Below are 12,572 nucleotides of genomic sequence, written 5' to 3'. Positions count from 1 at the left end.
GGTAAACACTGGATTTATTTACATGTAAGATTATAAAATTATAGACTATAAATGACTATAGAATCTTAAAGGTTTAAGTTTTAAGACTGCCCACCATTAAGGTCTGGGCAAGTTGGATTGTTGCTACATCTCAGATAAGTGCTTCTGCAGAAACTTGACATCCTTCCTGGAATTATTTTCTATTTTCCTTTCTAAAGTGTCACATGTAAATAATTAGCACTTGCATGGTTCTTTACAGCTTACAGCACACTTTCACATAAATTAACTCATTTCAGCTTATCATAATCTTCATAAGCCTCATTTTACAGAGGAAAAAAACGGAGGCTGAGAAGGATTAAGGAGAATCCACTGCTACACAACAAATTGGCTGCAAACCAAACCAAAATTTTATGCCTTCTCACCATACATACCATGCTACCTTTCCACACACAGACTGTGAGGGAAAATGAAGCCAGTCCCTTCAAAACGGCTTTATAACAAAGGAATGTGTGCCTAAAGGTGGAGCATGTAACAGGGAAGGAGATACCAGTCTTAAAGGTAGCCCTAACCCAAATCTTGGGACAGATGCATTCATCCATCTGTCCAACTGAGATGTGATACAGTAAGAAATATAAGTTCAGGGGGGGCGCCTGGGTGGCTCAGTTGGTTAAGCATTCAACTTCGGCTCAGGTCATGATCTTGTGGTCCATGAGTTCAAGCCCCGTGGTTGGCTTTGTGCTGACAACTCAGAGCCTGGAGCCTGCTTCATATTCTGTGTCTCCCCCTCTCTCTGCCCCTCCCTTACGTGCTCTCTCTCTCTCTCTCTCTCTCAAAAATGAATTAATGTTTAAAAAATAAAAAAAGAAAGAAAGAAAAAGAAATATAAGTTTGGTCTTCCTCCTGGCATAGAACTTCTAAAACCTTGTAACTTCCTGAGTCATAGCAGTGATAGGAGCAGCTTTTACTATAATATTTCCTTTTTTTGTCCCCAGTTCCTGGCACAGAGGATTCAGAAAGTTCCTGCATTGGTGAATGTATCCACATGTAGGGGGTTAGTATACCCCAAACTCTATAGGGACAGAAGATCCTGCATTTGGGACCCTTTTAGACCTTGTCCTATCTACCTCTGCATCTGACTTTTCATTTGTATTCTTTATAATATCATTTATGATAAACTGGTAATGTGTTGTGAATACAGAAACAGCCTTCCTTTACCAACCATCCATTCAAAAATATTTTTAAAAATTTTTAAAAATTCATTTTTATTTTTTTGAGAGAAAGTTAGGGGGAGGGGGAGACAGGCCACCAGGAGCTTGATTTCTCGACTATGAGATCTTAACCATGAGATCTTGACCTAAGCTGAAATCAAGAGTCGGAGGTTTAACCACTGAGCCACCCAGGCACCCCTCAAAAAATACTTTTGAGTGGCTTCCACTATTTTGGAAGTGCACTATTTTGGGCATTGGGGTTACAGTAGTGATCAAAACAGATAAAGTCTCTGCTCCTCTGCGATGCTCATGTTCTAGTTGGGGAAAACAGATAATAAACAAACTGACAAATGATTAAAATATCATGTGATCATAAATGCTAAATGGAATAATTAAGTATGGTAGGTGGGGAGGCATTGGCAGAGAGAGGGTATATTGTTCCATATGAAGTAGTTAGGAAAGGGCTGTCTCCTAAAATGACATTTTATTAGAGACCAGAGATGAAAGTGAAGGAGAGAGCCATGTGGAGATCTGAGGGGAAAATCCAGGTTGAGTCAAAGCCAAGTGTAAAGACTCAGGATGGTTCTTGGTGTGGCTAGAGCATCCCATTATGTGTGCCCATTCCATTCAATCTCCCACATAACTATTTCAAATCTTGGCCTCTTTCACCAAATCTCCAATACCTCTTTGCTTTTTTTTTTGTCCTCCACCCCTAGCTTCACTTGCCATTTCACTGGGAAAATATAAACGATAATAAGAAAACGTATACAAGCTCCTATAGTTACAGGAACCAATTTACTTGCATATTTGCCCTTATACCATGGCTTCCCTCCTACTACTATGGATAAACTATCTGTGCTTAGGGGGCCACACTCTCCCTTTGTGCACTATAGTTCACCCTCTTTCTCCTATTCAAGGACATGGGTCCACAAATTCACCCTTCTTTTTTCTGTCTGAATTGTTTCTTCTCTAACTGAATTAGTATCAATGCAAATATCCTAATAATTTTCCCAACTTAAAAACAGATCCTACATTAACTTTGTTGCTGCCCCATTTTCTTCATCCTTTATAGCAGAATTCCTCAAAAGAGTTGGCGATTATCACTGTCTTTAACTCTTTTTCATTCATTCTTGAACTGACTTTAATTAGGCATTTACCTCCACATTTCTGCTGAAATAGCTCTTGTTAGGGTCCCCAGTGACCTCCATCTTGTTAAAACCAATGGCTGATTCTCAGACTTCATTGTATCTGAACTATTACCACCATTTGAAGTAGTTGACCACTCTCTCCTTTTTTGAAACACATTCTCTAAACTATTACCACCATTTGAAGTAGTTGACCACTCTCTCCCTTTTTGAAACACATTCTCTACTAGCTTCTAGGACACAAAAATCTCTTGGTGTTCTTCCTAAGCAAACTGGATATCCTTGGTGGTCTTTGCTGACTTATTATTAGAATGCCTCAGAACTCGGTCCACTAATACCTTCTCTGTTCTCTCTTGGTAATCTCATTCTGTCTAACTTCAAATCCATCTCTATGTTGACTTCTCCCAAAAGTGTATCTCTTATCCAGACTTCTGCCCTGAATCCCAGACTCATATAGTCAACTGCTTACTTGATTTCTCTACTTTGATGTCTCAACGGCATCTTAATCCAAACATGTGCAAGACTGAGCTCTTTATGAGTTCCTTTAACTTGCCCAGCCCTACAGCCTTCTCTTTCTTCTCTACAGTAACTCCACCCCTCCAATTGCATGGACTTAGTTATCCTTGACTCTTCTGTGTCCTCATAACCTTCATTCAATCTTTCAGGTCTTTCAAGATCTACTTCCAACTACTTTCCACCATTTACTCAACCACCTTGGTCCAAGCTAAACTATCTCTTGCCATGATATTGTACTAGCTTTCTAATTGGTCTTCCTGTCTCCACCTTTATCTCCTGACGATCTATTCTCAATCCAGCATCCAGAATCATCCTCTGAAAAGGTATGTCAGAACATGCTACTCTTATGATCAGAACGCTTTCAATGGTTTTGTATCTCTCTCAAATTAAAATTAAAACTCCTTAACAAAGGACTTCAAGGACCTACATCATTTGGCCCCTGTCATGGCTCTGACTTCATCTCTATCTACTCTCCTCCTTGCTCACTACATTCCAGCCACACTGGCCCACTTGCTGTTCCTTAAGGATACCATATATACTCTCAGGACTTTTCCACTTGTTGTTCCCTCCACCTGGAACACTCTAGGCCTTTCCTCAAATATCATTTTCTTAGGAAGTCCCACCGTGACCTCCCCCAATTGCTGAAAACAGCAATTCCCCCAACCCATTCTGGCACTTCCTCCTTCTCTCTTCCTCTCCTTCCTTTTATTTTTCTCTTTCGTATGTATCACTCATATATTGTATTTTCACTTATTTGTTGGTAGTTTCTTTCCACTAGTATATAACCTCCACAACAGCAAAGATGTATCTTTTTGCTCATTGCTATATCTTTGGTACCCAGGAAAGCACCTTGCATATAGGAAGAACTCAATACTTATTACTGAATGAGTGATGAATAAGTTTAAATAACTTCAAGTAATTTTTCTAGAAAACAAAGGACAGAAATGGAATGTAGGCACAATAAGATGAGATTTAATTTTTAAGATATGTAATATTACAGAATACTTATATGTTAACAGAAACGATCCAGTGATAGAAAATTTGGTAATAAAGGACAAAGAAGGAAATTGTTTTGAGTTGTATTGTTAAGTAGCCAATAAGAGATAATACAACAGGAGCGACTGGCCTTAGATGAGGGCAAAGACAGTTTATCTGCAGAAATAGGAGAAAAGACAAAGAATGTAGATGCAGGTTGGTGGGATTTTGTAAAATTTCTGATTGCTTCTAATTTCCTCATCAGCTAATTTCTTTTCTGCATCAGTTGAGATGAAAAAGGAGAAGAGGCACTGGAGATTTGAGAAGCAAGGAGAAGGTATGAAATGACTCTCTAGAGAGTGGGAATGAGGATTAATTAGAGGAAGGTAAGTATGATCACCAGGCTCACAGTTAGTGGTCATGAATTTCAAATGAGACCAGTCAGCATGGTAGCGTGTGTTCCAGGCATGTTCAGGTACATATGCAGAAAAGGTATAGGGTTGGATATTAGCAGGCCTGGCACTTTGCCATGCAAATATAAAACAGTAAGAGATGAGCAAGGTTGTCGATGGTATACACAAAAAAGTAATCATAATGACAGACCAGGAGATCTAGGCTAGGTAAGATGGGGTGTGAGGGGATGGGAGTGAGGGGAGAGTATGTTAGAGGCTTTGCTAAGGAGATAAGGTAAATAAACTGGCCATTCTAGCAGGTCTGAAAAGATTTTAATTTGGGGAGTAGGTCACAAAGACAGGAGCTATTGGTAAGAGAAAACATTTGAAAATAGGAGTATGGAAGGATGCCATTACTGGCAGTAACAAAGCCAAGGGTGTGACTATAGGGGTGATTGGCTGAGATGAAGTGGAAGGCAATCTTACTGGAGAAGAGGTCAAGAATTTAGAGGCCAGAGTATTAGGAGGGATCAATTACGTGGATATTGAAAAGCACCAGGAATTAATCCAAGTGTACTATTAAAAAGAAGACAAGGGAAGGTACTAATATTTTTTTGGACTCCTAGAGAGTGACCTGGGGTTCTACTGATAATTACAGCAAGGAGTGGTAGCAAGCAGTATAGGCATATTGGCCTAACCTTCAAAGGAATGAGAATATTTTGTGGAGAAGGCATGGGAAATGATCTGGAATTGGTAACGAGGTGCAAGAAAGACACCTTACCCCATTTCAAGGCTCAGTGATATGAAAGGCACCTGCAGCAGAAACATGAGTCAGAGAACAGGTTTCAGTTGGAACAAGATGGTGAGGTGGAACATTCTAAGAGCTCAAGAATACAGAGAACTGAGATTTCATCAGTAAAAAGTGACGCAATTCACTTTGCAAGGGCTGTATTTGTTTCCTCAGCTTCTCTAACAAAATATCACAAACCGGATGGCTTAAAACAACAGAGATTTATTGTTTCACAGTTCTGGAAGCAAGAGCATGCTCCCTCTGAAATCTACAGGGGAGAATCCCTCTTGTCTCTTCCAGCTGTGACATCTTCCAGCAGTCCTTGCTGTTCGTTGGCTTGTATGTGCATCACTCTAACCTCTGTCTCATCATGACGTGGTGTTCCCCCTCCGTTGGACTCTGCTTCTTGTAAAGACACCAATATTGGATTAAGGGTCCACCCTGTGCCAGTATGACCTCATCTCAAATAATTATACCTGCAATGACCCTATTTTCAAACAAAGTCATGTTCTGAGGTCCCAGGGGTTAGAACTTCAACCTCCCATCATGGGAGGACATGATTCAGCCCATAAGAGGGGTGCTAATAAAAAACACTACATCTTTTATGGAATGTGTTCCAATTTAAGTTGCTCAGGTTTTTGTCCTACTCAGTAAATGAAGCCTGGCAATTCAAGTGTTTAAGCAATGACTTTGGTTTGTAAAATGCATGACAACCTACACAGACAAAAAATGTTATATACTGTTCATGTGATTTAAGGTCATGTAACATAGACGTGTCTATTGATGTTGTGTGATGATGTCATAGAACCTGTTGGGACAGCTTAGTTAGCTAACTCAGAAGGGAAGAATTAAACTTTGAAGTTGAGGGTCTTGGAGTCTCTTTAACTATTCTTATAGCTCTATCATGTTTAAAATGTTGAACCAACCAAAGCTCACAAGCCTATGGGTCTAAGAGTAGGGGAAAGCTTGCAACAGTGTGATGTCATAATGTTAACGAGCTGAGAACATTTCTCGTTATGGCTGGAAATGGGCAGAAGAAGGAGAAAAACACTCATCTGGTTCTGTAGTCATGAGCCGAAACAAAGTCCCAGAGATTCCAGACCCTGAGATACCCAAAAGTGCTATCCTCGGTCTCGGCCCCACAGTTGTGGCTGTGACTTCTTCCCAGCTCATCTTAAAAGCATCACATGAGTAAGGGATGCTACTCTTCTGCAATGGAGAAAACCTGGACTACAAAGCCATTTACTGTGCATTGGATTAGATGCTCAGCTTTCTACTTGTCCTCCGACCCCACTGCAGGTGGTCGTCTCAGGCTGGCCTGCATCCTGTGCCTGTTGAGGGCTGCTCCTCCCAAATCGTGATCCAAGGTCTTAGAAAGAACACCGAGGGGTGATCCTAATTCCTCACATCTAGTGAGCAGGTAGGCACATACCCAGTTTTCTCTTCCGAATGAATGCAAAGCAATATTCACTTCGATATTAATGTGACTCACTGCAAATTCTGAATTGATGAAATCCAAATTAATGAGGTTTGTTATGCTGAGGGAAGTGGTCTGATGATTTGACTCTTTTTAACCTTGTCAGCATGGAGCTAGCATTTCAGAAGGGATGGGGGAAACGAGGTTTATTACTTGAAGGTAATGTCTTTCATGAAAGATGCAGTATCCAACTGTTTAGTAGGGCATCTCTTCCTCTCCACTTCCTGCACAGCTTGTAAGAAATGAAGTCCCTCACACTATTACTCTAATTGAATTCCAACTTGGGTAATTACACTATAATTAAATAAATTTTCCCCATAGTTTTAATTCACTGACAAATAGTGCTAGTCAAACAGCTACATTTCACTCCCAGAAATGATCCCCAACTCCATTTCAGTGATGAGTGGAGTGATTTATATTTGGGAAATGTGTGTATGAAAAATGCACAGTTCATAAAATATTGTAGGTATCATTCATGATTACATATGCTTTTCTCAGCATGAGATAACATTAATTTCTATTATAATCTTTCATCTAATTTCTCATATGCATAGTGCCAAAAGAAATGACAGTTAATTAGCATTTCTTATTTTCAGAGCAATTTTGTTTAGTTAATCAGTAGCTTGTATTTTTTTATTTCTGGAGCACATTTCATTATCCCTGGCAGACAGACGAGGTAGGTATTATTGTTTCCCATTCTACAGATGAAACAACTGAGGCAGTATTCCCCAAAGTAAGGAAGCCGGTTGCTACAAGCCATGGAACCTAAGCTTCCTCTGGTCCCCTGGTTCTATCAAACATTGGGTCACCAGCAATCACTTTAGTTTTAGCAGCAAGAAAATAAAGAGCACATATATATTTGTGCCCTGCATCACAGGTCATTAATTTGTAATAATTAATGATTCAGCCAGGAGTCAGAGGCGTAATCAGTGGATCATGAGAACACAGAGATTCTTTGTGTCTACCTGTTATTATTTGGTACAGTTCAACTGGAGGAACAGTTCAAAACGTGAGGCAAAGTGGTGCAAAAGGGCTCAAATTTCAATTTTTTTTTCCCTAATGGTCTCTCTTAATGGGTTGTAGGTGGCTTTTAATAAAAGATATTAAAGACAACATCAAAATACTCACAAAAAGCAGCAGAAGCAGGGGTGTTACAACGATGCCCTGAAAGAAATGAAAGAGATGATGATCATTTATCAGCCTGGAAAGCAGGACACTTTCTTTGCCATTTTAAACTCTGATGCATGGAAATGTTGATCCTTCTCACTTCCGTTTAATAAAGTTGAGGTGATAAAGATGAGGGAGCCCCAGTCTTGGCTCTCCCTACCACAATGCCTTAGCATCTCTATTATAATTACTCATATTTGGCATCACTAAAAGTACCAGCGCCAATCTTCCTTAAACTCGTCTGCCCCTTTTAAGACTGAAGTTGCCTTCCATGTTATATATGGATCACTCGGGTGAAGCTGGCAAGCCTTCTCACTCCAAGGCTTTCAACTCTAACTTGGATAAAGTGCCCCCTTTCAAGAGAAGACAGGTGGTTCAGTCCCAGTTGGGGTCCTCTCCTGAGCAAAGACCACGTCAGTTGTGATGAATGAGATGTCGTGATTTTGTAATGTGAACCAATCTCCCCTAGGAAATGAGCTGGGATCTCAAAACTCATTTCACTTGATTAGACTCCATGTCTCCATGGTGGAAGGCAAGTCTTTCATCTAATTCAGCCACACAGGACCACCTCAGTCCCTCTGCCTCCCCTAGGCAGAAAGGAGCAAAAGATTTGTTTTCTGCAGTGACAGGAAACAGTTTGAGGCTGTTGTCAATGAGGCAGGATACAAGCTTTTAGGTTTCTTGAAGGTAAATCTTTAAAACTAGGTGTTTGAGTTGGGAGTTAACATGACAGGTTTCAGTTTTAGAGCAGCAGATGATTATTCGCACCTCTTAGTTCTTCCTTTATCTCTCAGCACTTCATTATGATTTATACAAGAAAAAGCATTTCATATTTTTATTAATGAATTCTACTTGGAACTTTAGTATTCCAAAGAACCTGTGTGTGTGTGTGTGTGTGTGTGTGTGTGTATTGTGTGTATTGTGTGTATTGTGTGTGTGTGAGAAAGAGACAGACAGAGACTATACTGTGGCCAGGATCTAGGTCTGGGACCATTTCATTACGTCTGGAAAAAAAGTCCTTGTGGTATTTATATGAAATCCTTTCATCATTATAGTAACTAAATTCTTTTGGATGTGGCCCAGGAGAGACTGGCTTACCTTATATGAATATTGCTACTATGACTTTCTTAGCCATATACCACATGTGAAGATTCACCCATGAGCTTGTTTTATTGTTAAATAATAGAATAAATGCCTCTTTATTGAGCAAACGTTTGCAGTTGGCAATAAGGAATACATTTTAAGTATCATATTTTTAATCTGTTTGCTAAAATATGTGTTGGGGCTTACCAACTCCATTGGTGTCTATGAAACAGGCTCTCATCAGCACGTTTAGGAGAGCTAAGTGTGGAAAATAGCAAAGGAATTTTGAAGAGCTACTGTCCTTCAATGATATGGAATGTACTCAGACTTTAGGAGGAACTACAGACTTTACTAGGCCACGTGGAAATGAAAGTATCTGGCTGTTTCAGTCTACGGGGGAGCCATTTGATTTTAAGTCAATTCGTTTAAACATTTATTGAATGTCCACTTACATGCCAGCACTGTTCCATTAATTAGAAGAATTAGAGGGGACTGATCTGGCAGAAAGGAAAATAAGGATATTCCAGAAAGAAGGAAGGGAATTCGCAAAGCTGTAAAAAAGTTGAGCAGGTTGGTAAGAAAAGTATGAAGTGGGCGTTTCAGAGACCAGGTCACCAAAGACTTTGTGGCCAGAAGAGGGAGTTCAGAGTTGATCCCATCATCAATGGCAAACTACTGACGAATGTCAAGCAAAGGTACAATGAGGTGGTAAATAATTTAGCATGTGGAGAATAAACTGGACTTAGCTTATAAGCTAACCAGTTTTACCTTTGTTAGGTATCAATTCACTCACATCCAGATAAAAGAAAATAAAAATATTAATGTTAATTATGAAACACCAATAACACCAATAACACTTCTAAGAAACAAGGTATGGTATCTATGACAGGATAAGAATTTTCAACTAGGAGGAAGGCTGAGCACTGTCACCTCTCTGAGGACAACTGTCTCATATGGAGGAGGTGGAGCCACAAGGGTGTCGTATAGTACATGGGGACCCACGTTCTTCCTGGTGACCGCTTAATTTCCCACAGTAGAATAGTAACAGTAGGAGTAACAATACAGGACTATCAATAGTATTTTGCTTTCAGCACTTTCACGCAACACATTTTTTTTATTTTTTATTTTAAAAAATGTTTTTAGTGTTTATTTTATTTTTGATAGTGAGAGAGACAGAGTGTGAGCAGGGGAGGGGCAGAGAGAGAGGGAGACGCAGAATCCAAAGCAGGCTCCAGGCTGCGAACTCCGAGCTGTCAGCACAGAGCCCTACGCGGGCATGAACCCACAGGCCATGAGATCATGACCTGAGCTGAAGTCGGACGCTTAACCGACTGGGCCACCCAGGATCCCCTTATCAAGCACATTTTAAAATCTGACCTTCCCGGTGCACCTGGGTGGCTCAGTTGGTTAAGTGTCAGACTTCAGCTCTGGTCATGATCTGGCGGTCTGTGGGTTAAAGCCCCCCATTGTGCTCTGTGCTGAAAGCTCAGAGTCTGGAGCCTGCTTTGGATTCTGCATCTCCCTCTCTCTCTCTGCCCCTCTCCTGCTCACGCTCTGTCTCTCTCTCTCCCAAAAATAAATAAGAAATGTTAATAAAAAAAAAAAATTAAAACCTGACCCTTCCCTATTGAAGGAGGTAGGGTACATAATAGTCCCGTTTCATAGATGAGGAGACTGGGGTTCAGAAAAGTCAAGCAAATGGCCCGAAATCACACTGCAAATAAACAGCAAAAGGCAAAGCCTGGATTTGAGCCTGCTTTGCCCAATTCCAAATCCAGAACTGATTCCACTACACCACTGGTCCTCAGTGGCAGGTTTCAGCAGCCAGTATGTTTTTCCACAGAGTTCTGTTTAGGACATATATGGAGTGATTAGTTGCAGTATGATCTTGGTCTCAAGGTGATAAGCAATTCTTAAAGATGACTTTATTGTGGAAGGCAGTGAACTATTATCTGCAGATTTTCCTGCCTTAATATTTCAGCTGTATAGTTACCAACACACAAAAGTTTCTTTGCAGTTCTTCCAAAGACTTAAGCTGTTTGTTCCTAAAATATTAAAAATTTCCTAGCAAACAGGATGTATTTTCCAATTCTGGATTCAAGATTCCTTGTTACTTTCTCAAAAATGTTGTTCAATTTCATTAACTAAGACTGAATCGTTAGTGCTGAAATCTGTTTTTCAACTGTATTAGGAAATGAATCAGTCACAATGCCGCTAATCCCAGTAAGCGCACCGTAAGTTTTAGTGAAGTCACTATAATAATTATCAAACTACTAATAGCCACCATCTACAGAGCACTGATCTACATCAATGAGGACTTCATGAATGTTATCTTCTGGAACCTTCACAACAAGCCTGGGAGATAAGCACCATTATTATCCCCCTCTACTATGGAAGGAAACTAAGTCTCAGAGATACTGAGTGAAGTATGAAGAGGCAGTGCCAGGAATTCAATCTCCATCTCCCTGGCTCCAGCGCCTGTGAGCCTGACTGGTGTAAATAAAACCTTTGCAGTTTTACCCTATTTCCTCAGGGTTATACTTTAAGAGTAAACCGGAGAGGAGCTTCAAACTCAGTATGTCTTTTTGATGACATGAAACAAATTGAGAAAGAAGCCTTTGTGTGACACGGTTGATACATTTTTTCAAAGTCAGGTTTTTTACAAATATCAGTGGTAAAAAGGGTGAACTGAAAATGTAAACCGTAACAGCAACACTCATTGGAAGATGGAAAGTCAAATAAACACGTTATTTTCTCTTGGGTATGCAGAAGGCTCAATTTGATGGTCTCTTTTCTCTTTTCCAAGTAAATCCTATGCAAATGGATAAAACCAAAGTGGTGGTGGAGGAGCACTTCTAGCAAAAGATGTTACTCCCTCTGCTTGCAGATTCAAGGTCAAGACATAGTTTTAGCATCCTTGCAATTGGGAGGGAGTGTTAAGCTTTCTGATTGCAACACCTGAAGAAGTCAAGTCACAAAGTGACTGGCTTTGATTGTCTCTTTAAAAAAAACCTTCAGAAAATCCATTTACACCTCTGATGTGACTCACTGGGTGAATATATTTCAATGGCTTTAGTGGAAAGGAAAAAAAAGTGTCAAATCTCAGACACTAAGATTTAGTCACATTAAATTATAAACCAAAAACAAAACCCAAATACAACAAAAACAACTGTAAATGCACCTTGCTCTCAGTTGTAGTACTAGCTAAAAAGGCAAAACTTAAGTGAATTATCATTTTTTAAACATAGAAAACGTTATCAAAAGGTTTTACTGCAACAACTATTACGATTGCACAGAAACAAAAACTGACATGGTAGGTTTCTGTCTCCAGGATATTGAATGTTAAGTCTTGGAAAAGGTGCTTTTTATTTTTTAATTAAAAGGCAATAAATAACTGAACGTTTACAGAATGACAGAAACTCAGTTTTGCAAGGGATCTTAGACCTACCCTGGTCCAGTCCTCATCTGAAGTGTGACCCCCTCGGTCTCCCTCACTGGCTCACCAGTGAGGTGAGGCCATGATGGCTGTGCTTTTGCCAGAGAACCCACAGAGAGGCAATGTTCTTGTTCTGCAGACACACATTGACCTGGATGAAGCTTTTTCATAGCAGGGAAGCTCTTTCTTATAATTGATCCCACACCACCTCCCCTGTCTCCCTGTCTTCCTCTTGGAGCAACTTAAGACACATCTCACCCCTCCTGCCTTGTGATGATCTTTGAACTGCTGCTTTGGAGTGATATCAATAAAATCTCTGCACTCTTCAACTACTTCCTCAAACCTGTATTTTCAGAATAATACTGAAGGGAGCATTGGGGTCCCCACACTAAGTTTCTTCAGGC

General features: G+C 40.1%; 1 protein-coding gene across 2 annotated transcripts in view; it reads right to left on the bottom strand.

The window, feature by feature from the left end:
- Positions 1–12,572, bottom strand: part of SLC10A7 (solute carrier family 10 member 7) — a 253,210-nt gene that overhangs the window by 62,820 nt on the left and 177,818 nt on the right. For both annotated transcript variants that reach the window (XM_043567909.1, XM_043567917.1), the window contains one exon: positions 7,611–7,646. In XM_043567909.1, the coding sequence (XP_043423844.1) occupies positions 7,611–7,646 (36 nt within the window). The remainder of the gene's footprint in view (positions 1–7,610; positions 7,647–12,572) is intronic.

The sequence above is a fragment of the Prionailurus bengalensis genome, chromosome B1, assembly GCF_016509475.1.
Source record: "Prionailurus bengalensis isolate Pbe53 chromosome B1, Fcat_Pben_1.1_paternal_pri, whole genome shotgun sequence".
Lineage (NCBI taxonomy): Eukaryota > Metazoa > Chordata > Mammalia > Carnivora > Felidae > Prionailurus > Prionailurus bengalensis.
This window is presented reverse-complemented; position numbering and strand designations above follow the sequence as displayed.